The sequence below is a fragment of the Botrytis porri genome (genome assembly GCF_014898465.1).
Source record: "Botrytis porri strain MUCL 3234 chromosome Unknown BPOR_015, whole genome shotgun sequence".
Taxonomy (NCBI): Eukaryota; Fungi; Ascomycota; class Leotiomycetes; order Helotiales; family Sclerotiniaceae; genus Botrytis; species Botrytis porri.
Genome location: NW_024066089.1, coordinates 370643 through 388496, shown reverse-complemented (window position 1 = coordinate 388496; position 17854 = coordinate 370643). Strand labels below are relative to the sequence as shown.

Sequence of the window (17854 nt, the reverse complement as noted above, 5' to 3'; positions counted from 1 at the left end):
ACCACCAGTTTCTGCAAAAAATACAAGACAAAAAAAGAAGTGGAGGAAGAAAAGAGGGTTCTTGACTCTGTCTTCTCGTCTGGGAAAAGAAAAGTAAGCTTGCACGGTTTGCAGAAGCATCTTCTCACAGCTGACAGGTGGACTAAATGCGAACGCCTCTAGGATCAGTGCCATCCCAACCTCCTGAATTCTGGCGGTGAAGAGAAGGCTAATGCATGGGTTTTGCATGGCTGCAGGGATGCCCTAGCGCACGTGACAATATCAAGAAGAATGGTTGGGGTGCTGTGTGTGGGAAGGAAATCTGTTAGTAAGCTATGTGAGAATATCATGGGCGTAGTGTGTTGAGTTTTGTGTTGGAATGAGATGTGGGATAGTGGAGGAGGGGGACCGAAAGGTGTTTAGATTTAGTGATTTGCGAGATATTGGGGTTTAAAAAAGCATTAGTTGCGTGAGTACGAAGTAGCGTTATCATAGTCTTGGCCGCGATGGAACAAATTTATGGACAAAAATGCACGATCCCATGTGAGAATACCATGAATTTGATGAGAATTCGACTTTTCTCCGATGGGATGGATACCATTGTTCAACGAAATCGCTCCGGAACCCATTTGCCTAGGCAGTCAGGGGGGTGTCATTTTATGTCGGTTAGGGCTGCGCTCCAACCTCTAAGCTACTTTAATCATGGAATCATCGCATGCTTCGTCAATTTCGGATATCGATGAAGACCAACACTAGTCGGTACATACTCTGCGATTCGGAAGACACCTATCGTACTAAACTGTTGTTTCTTTTCAGGTTCAGCCCGGCCTGAACATCGACTGCAATTTCGTTGAGGTTTCTGACTACAAGTATTGTTATCTTAGCATCCAATCGGAATGTTCCACATCTACTCTACCTGTCCATACTACTAGGCACTTTGAATTACATTTTCTCGTTAATATAAGGGGTGCGTGGACTGACGGAACAATTCCCAACTTCCAAAATCTGTAACATATTCAACCTCGAATTGATTAGTATCGGAGCCTACCATTTGCTTGTTTGATCTGCCCTGAATCAGTAATTATACCATAATCTAAAGCCCTTAATCAAAACGTATCGATAAACAACTGCAAAGCATTCCAATTTCCATTGATGCCGAAGAGTTCTTGCAACAGAGTCCAGAAGTTCCTCGACTACTTCGAATCTGTCGCACTTCGTGACACTACACAGGGCCGTACCGTAACAATTTGAATGATTTAGTTCAGCTCCAACACGTAACAGTAATTGCATATACTCAGGTTGCCATTTGTAATGGAATTTTCGACCGAGATGCGAACATTAACTTTTCCTCACCAACTCTAACTCTGAAGTTGTTAGTGTCTACTACCTCTACCTCTGACTCAATGTCTGCTCCATATTCTATGAAGTCATTTGCAATGTTCTCAAAACCACTACCACAAGCCATATGGATGTCAGTAATTCGCTGATCTGAGCAGCCACGATCGGCATCGAGAAGTGAAGGAGTCATGCACCATTTGACTTCAACATCCATAGAAATCCACAGTCTTATTCTTGAGTTGAGACATGTTGAGACATGTCGACTTGAATTCGCAAGATTTTCTTCTTTCTTATTCCTTCCAAGAAAGAGTTCAAATCAAATTTATGGAACACCTTTGATGGGATGAAAGGTTTTAATCAAGAGCAAGCTTCAGGAAGTCTTCCCTCTGGCGCCGTCTGTTGTGATACTTGGAAACTTTGCCTATAAATTCTTACAAACTTATGGTCCCCAAAATGACATTGGTTCATTTGTCGACCTATATTTCCAAGTCGTCTTTTCTCGCCTTCAAAATATGGCACTCTCTGGTAGAACATGCTAATAATGATTCTCACCAACAATCATACAGTCATACCGATGACTACTTTCATGCAATCGTCTTCAACCACCTGCACTCGCAAGAACCTCGTACTTCAGCACCACGGCAGGATTTTTATGCTGGGAGTGATCGGCTCCAAGCATTATGATGAAAGAGTGAGAGAGTGGGTGATGAGTAGAGGCAAAAATTTATTTCAAAGCTTCCACGGTTTGCAGCTGGGGGACTTCTAGTGAAGTTAAAACTTTGGTCTTAAATAATCAAAATACACTTATTCAATCACCAATATGATTCCAGCACTTGCAGGTTTACCGTACATAAATCCCATCTTTTGTAGGTAGGTAGTCCTACCTACCTATATCGTTATGGATGATCACGCCTGAAAGATATTGTGGTTGACTTATTAAACTGGTCTGTCCAATCAAACCCTAGTTTAAAAAGCGTTAGCGCGTGCCGCTCCCGAGCCACTTCTAAAGAGAGAAAAAAATGAAGCTGGAAGCAAGCAACACAAAGCACGAGTGCCTTTTCAAAGCCCTCCGTAGCCTCGTCCTTTACCTACCTACATATGTAATTGGAGCAACTGTCTCCCCCAAAGGAATCTACCCAAATATGGTGCAAGCAACAAAAGATAGCTTTCTCGACTTGGAGAAGTATCGCCTACAACTTGAGGATAATATCGCAAAACTTCGAAAATCGCTACAGCACTGGCAGACGTGGGATGCTGAATATGATGGCTTGAAAGAAGAAATTCTTTCGGCAGAACCTACCCCAAATCGCGAGGAACTCATCTCTCTCGCACGAAATTACGAAGCCGATTTGGTCAAGGGAAGAGAAATCGAAGATATACTTGGTACCAGTACCCAAAGAAGCGCCGAACAAGTTGTGAATCTGTTAGATCGACGACTAGATTATGTTCAGCAAAATATCAGAACGATCGAGAAGCAAATCGAAACCGCAGAGGAAAAACTGGCGAAAGCAACGATTATTAGTACTCCGGACGTAAGAAATGAGGAAGGACTTCCTGTAACAGAAATCATCGAAGAGTTGGATGATGAAGGAAATGTTATTTCTTCGAGACTATCAACACCAGGAAATGTAAAACCACAGTTATTAGAGGTACTACATAAAGCTGGAATAATAGAGCCGGTATCAAAGGATGAATCGGGTATCGTGGAAGAGGTAGAAGATGATGGACCAGCCAGCAAAGCTTCAATAAAAGTCGACACTACCCCCCAGGCGACCGAAGCAAAGAGCGTCAAGGAATCTAATCCACCCACTACATCTTCAAAGCCTGGACCGAAGAGTGTGAAGTTTACAGACGATTCAAAAACAGAGTCCGTGAAATCAAATACAACGATCTCTCCAACCGCAAAGCGCCTTGAAGAAATTATGCAATCTGCAAGAGAATCGGAAAAGCTTTCATTTGAGCCTGCCGTCATACCTACCGACGAATCTCCAGAGGATGCTGCTTTACGACGAGATATGTTACAATATGGAATGTCAGAAGTTGGATCTGTAGTGGCGGAAATCAATCTAGAAGATGGGAGTGACTGGGAATCCGAAGACTATGCAGACGATTCTGATAGCGATGATGAGGATCAATTCGGGAAATCGACACGTCAAGTTATGGATGATGAGCTTCGTCAACGTATGATTGAACTTGAAGAAAAGCTTGGTCTGAGGATGATGGAGAACGTTGGAAAGGGTTCGGATGATTACGGCATGGTCCAAGAAGGAATTGGACGGATATCTATTAGTGGCGAAGATACCAAAGATTCTGGCAAGGGAATCCTCACAACATCTGGCAAGGGAAAATCGAAGGATTACAATGTTGGTAATTCTGATGACTCTTCGAAGAAAAGCGTCAGATTTGAAGAGGAACTAGATGTTTCACCAGCCCCCGATAAACCAGCCACCTCTCTCTCAAAGGCCGAGATGAAAACTGCCCCCGTGGGAGATATCATTGAGAGAAAAGCTCCAGGGCCATCTTCTTCTGCTCCACCTGTCCAAAAGAAGGCTTCTCGCTTCAAGACATCTCGAGCTCCGCTAAGCAATAGCACTAATGGCATTTCGTCCACCACTTCGATGACCACAAATCCTTCTCACCTCAAATTATTCCCTGCCACTCCAGCTACCCCAAAGCCCTTCTCTCAGCCAATTCAATTCGCACCGGCCATCGAAAAGCCCCGAGAAGTTCCCACGGGTCCCGCGAACCGTACACTCGCACCCAACATTATCGAACGAGATGTACCACTTGACACCAATGCAGCCCCACCAGATGAGTTTGATCCGCAATTATTACACCAAGAAGTTGCGACTGAATATCATCGAATGAGAAACAAGATCATTGGCAAACAAGGTGGCTTTGGTCCCGAGGAAGAAGGCGAGATTGTACCATTTACGGAAGAAGAGGGGGGTCCAAAGAAAGTTAGTAGGTTCAAGGCAGCGAGACTGGCGAAATCTTGATGTTGGTAGGTGTTTTGTAGGGTCGAGAATTCAAATCACGGCAAACTTTCGGTGGTTACTCAATACATGTTTCCTCTATTACTGTCAGACCTTGCTATTTTTTTTAATCAAATCTCTTCCGCGATCTGATTTTAGCCTGCTGCAACAAAGGTTCAGCCAGTTAGATCAGAGTTCCAAGGTCTCACATATTGCGGAGACTACTAGCAAGCACTTGAAGCATACAGATCGTTCACGCTCTTATTAGTAAGTGATAAATTCATTTCACCATTAATCACTGGTATACACACGTATCACGTACTTTCTTCTTTACAATGAGGTCAGCATTACAGACAATGATGCGACTAGTGCGCACCTAAACTTTCTTTCACGCACTCCATTGCTTCTTTCTCGCGCCTTCGGGGCATTGATGGGAACGTACAAACATGACAATTGATGTACTATGCAGCTTCAATCTGCTTGTACATTACAAACGTTCCTAGATTGACTTTCTTGCGCAAGCAAGCAAGACTGGGCTCTCTGACGTCGCGATCTCTATTCCGTGGTTGCGGGGATTCGTTTCACCCTGAACATTCTTCATGAACATTTCTATTTTCTTGATGGCATGGCTTTACTCTGCATCCTTGAAAATACCCGTAGGCAGGCTCTGGGTATTCAATATTCAATGCTTATAAGACTGACTGGATATTCTGTAACATTTCGCTTTATTACAAAAAATTCCTTTTTAGTATATATAATTTGCGCGGCCACAGTTTGCTGGTGTACCTTCATAGGGATCGTTCCATATCCTGAATTCAAGGGAGATCAATGATCGCGATTGATAGTGACAAAAAAAGGAACATCTGGATGTTCTAATTGCTATTCTCACCCAATATTGTTCTAGTAGGATCCATAGATACCCTTAAATATAGAGGTTAGCGCTGCCAGCATTCGAATGTCTCGCAAACATAAGCATCCAATTTCAAAGAGAAAGCCGGTCGAAATCTACTTGTGTATTGCATCTCAGTGTTTCTTCTCAAGAAGACAACAAGCCCAACGATAAGGTAACACCAGTTCCCCAGATGAGCCATTCAAAACATGACATGCAACTTGCGGGATCTTCGAGCTTTACCAAGTACAACATCGTGATGAGCACTAATGTCGTGCCGCCAACCGCCAATATATCGAAGCTCGCAGTCAACCTTCCAAGGATGCTAGCCGCTACGAGTAAAGCAATCTCAACTACTGCCAAAATCGCACAGTTCCTTTTGGTATTGTCTCTCCATGCCACCACTAACCCCTGACTCCTGCTTTCAAATCGTCTTTGGGGTCTTGGTGTCATATATGGTATAGTATATTAACGTGTCAAGTACGACGAAGAAGTACAAGCAGGCAAGAGAGCAAAGTATACGTGTCTCACTACTTGCTAATGTGTCTAATCGTCCACACATCTCCACAAAGTCGACGCCACCTGCATCGGCGCCTACGCCTACTCCGAAAGCATATGAGGTACCAAGCCACAGCTGTGGATAATTGGTGAATCGTTTACATAGAGGATACACTATCGGCGTAGCGGAAAGTAAGGCAGCTGGTGCGCGGGCCGCTTGAGGCAGTGGCGCAAGGGTCGTCAACACGCCTAGTACTGTTTGAATGGCCACGAACACCAGAGCTGCAGGTCCACTGACAGCATTCTATGGAATAGGTCGCAGTCTACATCGTGCAACTTGTCGATCACAGTGGGCGTCCAGAAAATCGTTCCATATACATGCAGCTCCACGCAGAAATCAACACCCGCCTAAAATAGACAAATGAGGATCAAGACGCTGCTCGAAGCTGGGGCGTGGAAAAGATAAACCAATAGCATGAGATTGTGCTGAGAGTAAGCCAGCAATGTGAGGGAAGTAGAATGCAAAGTAACCTACTGGTTTCTTTATTCGCATAACCTGAGGGTATGGTATCCAAGTAGCTAGTAATAGTGAAAGAGGTTCTATGGTTGGAGGGAGATACTCTGGCACAGGAGCCTTGTCAGCCTGTAAGGGGGTGGCATAGTATTGGGATTCGTGTCAAGTTTCACATTAGTTGCCATGGGTTGATTCCTTTTGTGTGCGTTTTCAAATTGAATGTTTCTGGTGTCGATTCTGCAATGCTGAGATTTGGATCGAGGTTCGTTCACAGGTTTATACACATGTTCTAGTGAGACTCATCTCCAGGATCTGCATATCTCACGTGTCATGCCTGCAGTTGCTAATCTTAAGATCAATACTTATAATCTGTTATATCATCCTGGTATTCTGGGGCTTCAATCTGATACTCCAAAGTTACGATGCTTCTTACCTTCACTATCTAATCTGCACCTGTAAATTTTAAGATTTTGCCAGAATACACCAGAAAGTTGCATTTTGCCGGATCAAACTGGTGAAATTGAAACCTGCTTACCACATTATCACAGTGTCTTCGAGTTTTCAGCTTCGACAGAAAACGCCAACGAGATTCAATGTTCTGTCTCGGTAAATACCACAAGCGATGATCCATCCATACTCTGCCCAACAGCTTTACAATCCCGACTTCAAATTCTAGCAAAAGAATCTGCACATTGTTTCATAATTTGATTACTCTAGGTGATCTTACGAAAGTGTATAGGAAACGATTTGAAGCGCCTCACCAATCCAAATCATGTACAATTTAGCATCTGCTCAATTTGAATTCTAATAATGGACATCGGCTACCACTCTCCAAAGAACTCCAAGTATACGAATAGACTTCATTCATTCGTCTATAAGTGATACTTCGCCTTCAATCATTCTATTCTACAATAATCAATACACAAGTTTACTTAACGAATCTCAATTTCAATCCTTGACACACCCCTCGCCCCCACCACTCTCGCCAAATCTCCACTCGCCACTGCCCTCTCCAACCACCGTCTATACCCTATCGACGATCTCGGCCAGCGCGATTGTAAATACTGGTACTGTTGATCTTGCAACGGTTCATCCTCATCATATTCTCTCTCTGGCTTCGACCAAGCTGCCGGCATGTCGACACCCGGACCATAAACATCTTCCATAACCACATCCCCATCTTCATCATAATTAACGCTTTGATAGCTCCAGCCCGAGCCTCTTCGTGCTGTGATGATTGTTGATATATCAGGAGAGATGGTACCATCTAAATCTGGCGACATTGCTCCATCGAACGATTGTTGTTCGAGCGATGAGCGGTGTTGAAGGATTTCTGATGTGAAGAAACCGTTGTTCATTTCACCTTTGGTGTAATCATCCGGGACATTTTCGCGAATGGTACCATCTCTCGATACACTCAATTTCCTAAAGTCTTTATGCTGTCCATCATCCAAACGCCAGGCCTTGGCAATTCCATCAGTACTAAAAGCCCAAACTGTGATACCATTGTTTGAATCAACCGCAAGATCAACTATTCCAGAACATGTACCGATTCTCTGACCCTTGATTCTAACCGGCCACATATTCCCCGGAATAATACCAGGTACTGGATGCCGAATAAGATTGAGCCATTCTTGAAGTCCCTCATCAGGCCACCAGTCCAGCCATTGCATGTTTTTAGAATTTTTAGGAGTGTTTCGTTTATGAGTTATAGAGCTCTCCAACACATTCTGAGAACTCTGAGCTGCATGGAACACATCTCCAGGAACGGAGAACAGCCAGATACTCTGTTCTGCCCAACTTCCAAATGCTGCCACAACTCTTACTCCCCAGCTTAAATCAGAACCTCCAGCATAAACCGTTGGACTGCCTCTACCTTCTGGTCCCTGAAACCAAACTTTGCGAAGTAATTTAGTGGGTCCTCCGACAGGTGCATCACTGCCTAAACAAAGTGTTCCTGTACTTGGATCTGTAAACAGAATATGATACCCATCACTTAGTGGTATAGCACGATAGTGATCTGAATGATCAACTCTTCGACCTGAATCACTACGGAATCTTCCCACTGGTGCTAGCACCTGCTGAGCATGTTCTATTTCCTCGCTATTATCCCCCTGGCTTCCGTTCCACCCAATTCTGTGCCAGAATGAAGCACCTCGTGGTCTTCTTCCATATGATCTTTCATGTACAGCTGTACATTCACTGGGTCTAGCCGCACCTATAAATTGATTAGTGAATCTTGTGTCAAGTTGGCTATCCGAATGAAGATTCATATCCAACTTTTATGCTCAAGTTACATTTCTGTCTCCTTCGGGGTCTGCAAGGTGATATTGACTTACTACTAATAAGCCTCAGCTTCTTCGCAGAGTCTATACTTTTCCGTGGAGGTAAAAAGAACAAGAAGTCACTTGGAGCAGTAAGTGGAAACCATCTATTTAGATCCTGTCCGGTCAAAGCATCAACCCAATGCAATTCAATACCGGCCGAGCAACCAAAAGCCACGCATCTTCGTTGAGGACAAATAGCCACAGAACGGGGAGGGTCGTCCTCGGAACAAAGATTTCGATATATTGAACGCGGGCCGGTTTCTACTGGCATCTCTCTCGTATCCGAGTTTGAGACTTTACGAGCTGGTAGCTTGCTTCGCAATCGACTTCCTGCTCCAACAGAGTGGGGGCTAGTTTCTTCTGAAGGATATGAGTTTTTCATGACACTCGCTGACCGAAGGGCTTCGTGGTATTCCGATCGTTGCACAACCCCCGGAGAAGTACCATCACTACGAGTTGTAGCTATTCCAGGGAATACAAAAGCAGTCGTAGATCTTCCAGCCCTTTGTACAGGAGCCGAGCTATCCAAGCTAACGCGATCGAGAAATGAGACGCCATGATGGAAATCGCCTGCTGGAGAGAGTGAAACATCTGATCGACTTGAATGAGGCGAAGAAAGATCTGAAGTCTCGGGATCCGAAGAAACCGGAGGAGCAATACTGCTAAGAGAAATATCGCATACAAGACCCATGCGCCCATCAAGCAAAACAGCAATTGCATACCTATGTGAGGAAGTATCCATACTGCATGCTAACACTCTGTGTGGACATATGATACTAGTGACTGGACGTAGAGAACCCGCTTGAACCTCATACCAATTGTTCACTTCGCGATGGCTTTTGTTCAGTTCATAAATATAGACTAGACATCCACTCGCAGCCATCAAGAACTTTCCACAACTACTCACCGTGAAAACTGTTCCAGCAGGACTCGTTTCCTTATATTGGACCGCGACTTCTGTGAAATTCACAGTCGAAGCTTGCAAAAAAGGCGTATCTTTTGATTCCAGTGGAACGTTATTGGGGCTTACCGGTATTCCGGACCCCGTCCAACCTGGACCAAGAGCACATTCCCTTGAAATCCGTTTACTCATGAACCATTCATATTCGGAGCTACGTTGAAAGGTTGAGCTTCTTGTATCAGAGATTTCCTGTCGACAACTAGTCTCCCAACCTCCACGCCGGATCATATTCTCAAGGAGGGAACGATCCATACTGGTAAGAAGCCATGCTCGGCATGTATGTCTGGCTGAATTAAAATCAACCGGTGCGAGGTAATTGTATACTTGTTGAATGATTTCTGTTGGTAACTTTGAGAACGTGAATGATGTTGATTGACGAGCAGATGCTTCTAATCGATCAATACTAGGCAGACGATTAGAATATGATTCAACTGGTAAAGTTGGTTCAGGAGAAACAAGAGAGGATTTGCTGTAAACCGTCGTAACTGTCCGTGTGAGTGGTTCGATTGGAGATATAGTGGAGCTTATAGAACTTCCTCCAGAAGTCCTAGATCGAAGTCGACTCTTTAATTCTTTCGCATCAAGAAAGCCATTCAGACTGCTCGGAGATGCATGTCCGCTAAGTACCTCTGAAAAACTATCCTGTTGAGATATCCCTCTTAGTGGTTCTAACACCTGGTCGTCTAATATTGCAGCAGGATCATCGGGGTTATCATGAAGAGTATGACTTCGATCGCGCCTGCGTATGGGCCGACCATCCACCTCGATGGTTGTTTTGTTTCTTCTAAGTCGTGATTCGGCCTTTTCAAGAGGATTACAGTATCTTGGGCCTCGTTCTAATGTTCTTCCACGTTCGACTCCTTTTCCTTTATCACGTTTCTCCTGGTTTTTTTGGGACAGCATCGAGTTGTGAAAGCTCCCACGGGTTGTACGGAAACTGAGGATCGACAATTGTATCATTAACTGAAGTGATCTACAGATATTTGAGTTAGTGTCTGAGTTTTATGACTCTTAGTGGGAGATCCCGAAGCATACGCTTTGATGATATACGGGCATTGTTGCTTTAGAAAGGTCGCCTTACTGAATCTGATAAGCTATGGGACACGGAGGCTTCATTCACCCCTAAAGTTGACGAGCGTCGCCTGCCCGGAAAATCTAAATACATGTGAATATTAGATCATAGGGCCACCTTAATATTATCCATTCACAACCGAGTCAGGTATTACGAACCAATACATTGCTCCATACTCCCACCATCCAATCCTACATCTTTCGATGTGCTAGCTGCGTCTCCAACGGTCATGATATGTCTTGTCGGGGATTCGTAAAGAGATGTGACAGCAATCGAAGAGTATATTCCCCTAACAACTGATGGACGAGATGTTAAAGTGTGATCTGCGATCGCTCTTGATAAGAGAATCTGGGAAGACGTTGTGTCGACAGCCCCCGACTGGGCGGCTATGTTATTAATGATAGTTGAATGATAGGAAATAATTGGCATTACTAGGAGGGCGTCTTTGTTTTATGCTATCTAGGAATCTCACTAACGAATGCTGAGAAAGTAGAAGTTGATTTATAGGTGCAGAAATTTGTGTCATCGCTCTGAAAAGACGATGTTGAACGGTAACGATAAGACACGCATGTTATAGCTGAAAAAATTGGGAGAAGATAGAATGTCCAGGAGATCAAGCCTGTTGCAATGAGAATTGACTTTTAAGGAAAGAACACTGGGTATATATAATTAAAACAATGTCAAATCATGAAAGGAAGGCCCAACCCACCCCCTGAATAATAAGACCAAAACGCCATTCATGCCATCAATTTGAGAACCATAACTAATCAACCACCATCTCATAATAGAAATAGGATTTACGCTTCGTTTACAATCATATCATACATTTGCATCGCCAACCTCTCTCCAAATGTGGGTATCGCCAAGACTCAGCGAACTTGCGGCAGATTCTTCACGATTTAATTGTGGGGTGCTACCATTGGGCTCGCTCTCTGGGTCCTTGGAGATCCAGATCTTTTCTAATCTATGTATGGTCAGTATGAAATAGTAAGTTTGCTTGGAAATGACATACGGTACAACGAGACTTGGATTGATATATCTCATCCCTTTTTCCCTTGCTTCATCAACTGTGCTGCCTCTCCTCTGAATGTGTCCTGGAGGTCTGTCGATGCCGATGTTTTCGCCAGCAATGTTTATATCTGAATTGCTATCTCTTCTAATACTCCTCAGAGCGATGAACTTGATGAATGGTTGGAATGTTCGACGGAAGTAGTAACTGTACCAGATTGTGAATGGTATGAGGGGAACAACAAGTATAGCTGGAGTGAACGCTTTTCTCAGAGCAATCACTCCGGCCATAGTCAGTTGAAAGAAGCCTAAGCCTACAAGAAGACGATAAACTATCATAGGCCAAGCACCTCCCGTAGCATGTTGTGGATGGTCCATGGCATATAAAAGCTGATACTTGTATGTGTAATAACCTAAAGCAAAGTACGCCATTCCGAATAATAGGACTAGATATCCTGCTGGCTGTATACTATAGACCATGCATAGAATGTATATTAGAAGTGCGGAAGGAAGATAAAACCCGTAACTAAAGATAGGCGGCTGTACCAGCTCAGCATAATCTCTAGGAGTCTTGGCACCCATAAGTGTGATAGGGTATAAAGACACACTCCCAAACTCCAGCAGTCTGAAAGGTAAAAGACCAAGAGCTTGTAGCAAAATAAAATTGGTATAGAACATGGAGAGATCGGATATTGACTGGGCTAGCGTGTAGGCAATCTTCGTGGTGTCCTTCAATGTTTCCTGTAAGACTGGCCAGAACTTACTCGCTGCGCCAAAAACCGTAAAAACCAGGAATACATTAAAAAATGTAAAGTAAAAGTTTTTGGAGATGACGGAAAGTTCTACCTCGCCTTGCGAGATTGATCCTTGCTTATTTGCAAGGTAGTCATACAAGAATGGAATTGCCAAATTGAGTAATGAGACAACAAGTGTAGGCAAGCCAGTCTGAACCAAAGCCTTAAGTATGTCATGGCTTTCCAAAACATCCGCAAGACCCGGCCAGACCTGCCGAATTGAGCATAAACTGACAAGACCAGCTAGGGCAGCCACTGGAATCAGCCAGAAGATGGTGAGTATAAGAATGAAGATAGTGATCGCCCAAGAACGAATCATACGGTTTGATCTTGGTATATAAGTATTTGTCCAAACGATATCTGATGGTGCGGGAGCTGGCCTTGCCATCAGCTGCATTGGCGTTGGGTCTAGGAGAGCTTGCACCGCCATTTGACAAGCGGGAATCGAGTCCATGGTGACAAATGCAAGTGCTGTAGGGCTGTATTCTTTTTTCCTTGCATCATTGATCATATCATCTAGCCTTCGTAGCTGTTCTTCGTAGTGGTCGATTGCATCTACTTTCCTGCTTTGAAATTTAAGAAAGCCGTACCAGATTCGCGTAGTCGGTCTTGGCTGATCGTACGAGGTGATGTGATCGCTTCCTAACAGATTATCACCCTCATGACTTGGCGATCCATCCTCAGAATTCGCATTAGGTGCTGAGGGTTGTGTCCGTAATGGTCCTACACTCGGACGTTGTTGTTGACCAAGGTGTACAGTCCATGCCTCTTCAAGCCTCCTTACGACTTGCACTCTCTTGTCCATCATATCATCAAGTTTTTTCCAATTGCGACATAAAGTTACACTCTCCACTTTGCCTATCTGAAGTTTCTCCAAGAATTCGGTGATCTTTTCTTCAGACCTCAAATCCTCCGGTATCCCAGAAAGCTTGATCGTTCGGTCAGTGATTGTGGATTGGCTTCCCAAGTAGTCCTGGCGAACCCTGATCACTCGGTGGGTTTGTCTGTTCATGAAAAATATTGCGAGTCCAGTGAACACGTAGGTGAAGACAAGGTATGACCAGAGATAGTTGGTTTCAGGTAGTTTGTCGTCAGAGTCTTTTGGTACTTCCAAAGTCAAAGCCCCATCCCATCCGCCATGCCAACCCTCCAACTTTGAGTAATCTGGAATATCGGGAGGACTCGTTGTATTTCCAAATGGATCGAATACGTAATAGTAGTGTCGATTTATTGGGGCAAGAATAGCAGCTGCCATGATAAACATGACCCCGAATAGTTTCATTGACATCTTGAAAAATGATAGAAACTAATTGAAGTCAGTATTATTCGTTCTCCAGTGAAATAGGTTCTCAAAACATACAACATATGCATCCAATCCAGCAGATGCGAGTACTTGCTCTTCCGTGACTCTATACAAAATAGGCATCCAACCAAAAAAAGTATCCGAAAGCTCTGGCAGATTTGCTGCAGCGTCGACATGTCTTTTGCGCGCAGCATATAAACTCTTCCATTTTGGTCGCAGGATCTGCGAATATTAGCAAATTTCTATCAATCCAGCATACACTTGTCGTTACTTACACAGAAGCCAAAGAAAGCAGACACACCGAGAGTTAGCGAAAGGACTAGTTGAACATATATCGCAGTCTGTTGACCTTCAACATGTGTAGGGTCGTATGTTGGACAATCCTTTTCCGGGGCTCTGAGGGCATCCATAGTGGAAGCCATGATGAGTTTTGGCAGACTTTTTCGAATTATTGAAAGAATAACATTACCAACACGGTAAACAATTCATTTAGCTGAAGGAACCCAGACCAAGATCCATCTTTTGTTATGGCGGTGATGGATTGCCAAGCTATGACGATTTACAAGCTTAGACGTTATGTAAGCGGGCTAGCCAGGAACCTTAGGTAGGTACATTCAGCCACCTGCGAACATGGGTGAGGTTGAGGCACCGCCACATCACTTCAAACCTCAGGTACCAACAAAAAGTAAATTGAACCCAATCCAACTTTCTATATCAACCAACTTTGCATTAAAGAGGGCTTCGAAGCGATGCATTTATCAAGAATGATCACTTCTTTCTTTCTCATTCTGTTGATTGAGGTCAAGTCAAGCAAGATTTGATACGGATTCATTCTCACTCCTGGGGATAAACCTCCCTAAAGAGATATGAAAGATCTTCTGGAACGAAGCGAAACAGTTTCCTCTGTAGTAGTAGCCCAGCGGGGCTTCATGTTTATATTTCTTACTTCTAATGTTTCTTGTTCACATATCTCACATAGGGGATAATAATCATTTGAAGGAGCCTCGGTATTTGGAGTTGAATACGGCCTGTTCTTTCCATAATCTACTATGTACAGGATGGTACTTGAGATCCTCATTTTTATATATACCTGAGCCAGCATGTCAGACGCTTGTGGTCGTAGGACAGGAGCTTTAACTAACAACATTCTGAGAGGCATGGAAGCTTATCATGTGCTCATATCAGCCATGAGCAGAATAACATTCAGTTTAAGTGTTGGAGATAATTTCATATATTGAACTGATATGGTCTCATCGTACCTACCACGTAACGGTTGAATCATAACATTCAGTGTGAGCGTCGAAGGTTCTGCTTTCACCTAATAAGAACTTTAGCGGTGTTGTTGAGTACAAGGTATGGATCTTTTGATGTTCAAAGTAATCGTAAATTACCTACTATGCATGATATATACCTAGTCGGTATTCGAGTCGAAGATTTTCCAAAATTCAAGGACACCTACGAATTTTGAGTCTTGAATATACTACGAGCGAGGTATCACCTGAGCAGTAGTAATTTGAGCATTCAAGCTTACCTAAGTCAAAAGCTCCAGTGCTCCAGTGCTCCAGTGCTCCTTCCATTTTTGTTACTTCCCTCCTCTGGCCTATTTTCCCCTGCGTCCCTTTTCCTAGCGTCCTTTCCTCTTCATGTACATTTCATCTTTCACCTTCTGCCTAAAGTTTTGATGACTCCAGATTCATCTCTATACCATACCTCTCAACCATCCTCCCTCTTTTTTGTTCCTTTCCATGACATCGAGTCTTCTCACATACCTCAATTCAATTCAAGATATGTAAATTAGAATTGAGAATAACACTGGACGCTCATCATGGAGATCGTCCCGGCTCAGCCAACTCTTGAAAAGCCGACTGTTACCTTTGAGGCGAGGCTCCGACCATTCGTTGAGGATGATTTGGATTGCAATGATTTGAAAGCTGTACGAAAAGAAAAACAATCCTAACTTTCGTTGTAAGAATTTGACTGATGATTTATACACTAGACTCACAAGCTTCTTTCCGACTTGATTCAGAAGCCAGAAATTGAAGACATTATTTGCATCGTTGACGTTGATATATTGCCTCTTCTTGCACGTAAGTCTCCTTGCATCGTTCATCTTTCTTTGTTTGAATGAATATTTATCAAGAATCAACAGAACGTAGTGCTGAGTGGGGGGTCAAAGGTATAGCTCTAAGTATAGAGTCTTTAGTCCCAGTGGATATTCTCGCCGTTGAAAATCAAGAAATGCCTACACTTCTCACACTTCGAGATGTATCAAGTCGTTTCTGTGTCTACAGGATGCATGGCACTCCGCCACCGCCACCGTTGACACGTTCATCTGAAGACCTCGACGGCGTAGATTCAGACGTTGAACACGATGATGATCCAGAGATACCATCGGCTGAAGTTTTTGACATGCCTCATCATGATTTTAACGGAATGTGGGAAGAGTATGTTCTACTGTAATTATCATCAGACGCTGTTTTGACTGACGATTCACCCAGGCTCATCTTTGATCAAAATCATAAGGAAGATTTGTCCTGGATGATATCGAATATGTGTAGGGACAGCTTTTCAGTGGCATTGAGTTTGTGTAGTAGCTAATTGGCTGTTGATAGTGTTGCTTTCTGCAAGTGCAGTACCTGCAAAGAAAAAAATGAGTCCTATGGCTCTTTTTCATGGTGTGTCTACGCAATTCCCTATTCCTAATCACCAGAATTAAGTCTAATGTTTATGGGGTTACCAATGACCGTCATTGCTGTTAGTGCAATGATGGCTAGGTAGTGCCCCACTCAATCTAGGCCCTCCAGGAACAGGAAAGACAACACTATGCCAAGCAATTGCACAACGATTAGCCATTCGGTTGGTCGAGCAATTCCCACATACAAAACTTATCCAAGTCAAGACGGCGACGCTTTTGTCAAAGTACTATAGTGAAAGCGCTATTCAAGTCGATGATTTGTTTACCAAAATCAAATTGATGTGCCAAATCAATCCAAAACGCATCATCATTGTATTGATTGATGAAGTTGAATCTATTGCCGTATCAAGACACTCGGGTGTCATGCATGGAGAAGCTCAGGATTCACTACGAGCTACCAATGCTCTACTCACTGGTTTTGACAGGGTCAGAGCTTGTCCAAATGTTGTCTTCATGTCGACTTCAAACATGATCGATTGCCTCGATGAAGCATTTGTCGATAGATGTGCTATTCAGATTCCATTTCAACCACCTTCCGAGGAATCTCAATACAAAATCTTGAGGGCTAGTGTGTTAGAGCTTGTGAGAAGACAAATCATCATAGCCAATGTGTCGAAACTCATAGATCACACACAATTATTACAATCCTGGCAGGAGGCTACTCTCTACTCCGCCTACCAGAGTGATACTCCTACAGGAAAGCTGCTCAACATCATTCTTCAGTTGAATTCTCCTGCTAAAAAGGGAAAACTTGGTATATCTGGTCGATTTCTAACACAGATTCCCGAACAGGCTTTGATGAGATGCGCCAGACCAAACAAGGTCTTGCATCTGGATGTCGCTTTGAATTGCGTTAAGAAATTTGTTGAAGATCTGTCGAGTTCACGGGTCCAGAAACGAAAGCTTTCCGAACTTGAAGTACAACCAGATACAAAACACCACTGCCGCTGCCATACCGAAAGAGATGGATGATCTTATAATGATGAGATGGATTTCAAGGATATCAGACAGCAACCGAGGTTGATTGTTACTTTACACGCGAAGGAAAATTTGCATATCTGTGGAGCATCTTGCATTGTGTACTCATAGAGGAAAACTTTAGAGGCTAGGCGGAAAGCTTTCTCGACTATTTATCATTTAGAATTGCATTCCTTGCTGTATATTACATCGAATGACCGAAATTGCAGAACCAAATATTTTGCTCTACTTTAATGGATTTCATTATTGCATTCCTAGGGAGCTAGGATGTTCTTGCTTCCATGTTGACCGACTCCATGTGAATAGAAAATGACAACATAGTATTTGAGTCTGCATGCTTTAGATTTCTGATTTATTAAGCATGACACTTGATGCAGATCTTGAATTTTGAGGCCCAAAGTCTGAATGAAATGCAACGGAATCGACAGTATGGAAATTTCAGGGTAAAAGAAAGTTGATGCATAATTTTGCACAACATGAATGAATCGTGGTGTAGTTTAGTTTTTATTTGCAGCATTAGCAG

General features: G+C 43.4%; 3 protein-coding genes across 3 annotated transcripts; 2 read left to right on the top strand and 1 right to left on the bottom strand.

Moving 5' to 3' along the window:
* Nucleotides 1-2459: 2459 nt before the first annotated feature.
* EAF01_009904 (uncharacterized protein) lies at nt 2460-4316 on the top strand (the record flags this gene model as incomplete). The annotated part of the gene is made up of 1 exon (XM_038918160.1): nt 2460-4316. The coding sequence occupies one exon, from the start codon at nt 2460-2462 to the stop codon at nt 4314-4316; it is 1857 nt and encodes a 618-aa protein (XP_038766130.1).
* Nucleotides 4317-7125: 2809 nt separating this feature from the next.
* On the bottom strand, nt 7126-14080 carry EAF01_009903 (uncharacterized protein; the record flags this gene model as incomplete). Its single annotated transcript, XM_038918159.1, has 8 exons — nt 7126-8411; nt 8533-10363; nt 10563-10636; nt 10712-10931; nt 11379-11517; nt 11566-13661; nt 13716-13880; nt 13934-14080. The coding sequence occupies 8 exons, from the start codon at nt 14078-14080 to the stop codon at nt 7126-7128; spliced, it is 5958 nt and encodes a 1985-aa protein (XP_038766129.1).
* A 1403-nt stretch (nt 14081-15483) lies between these two features.
* On the top strand, nt 15484-17501 carry EAF01_009902 (uncharacterized protein; the record flags this gene model as incomplete). Its single annotated transcript, XM_038918158.1, has 6 exons — nt 15484-15591; nt 15655-15745; nt 15808-16102; nt 16157-16212; nt 16271-16333; nt 16454-17501. 6 exons carry the CDS (start codon nt 15484-15486, stop codon nt 17323-17325), a joined length of 1485 nt encoding a protein of 494 aa, XP_038766128.1. The 3' UTR covers nt 17326-17501.
* Nucleotides 17502-17854: the final 353 nt, after the last annotated feature.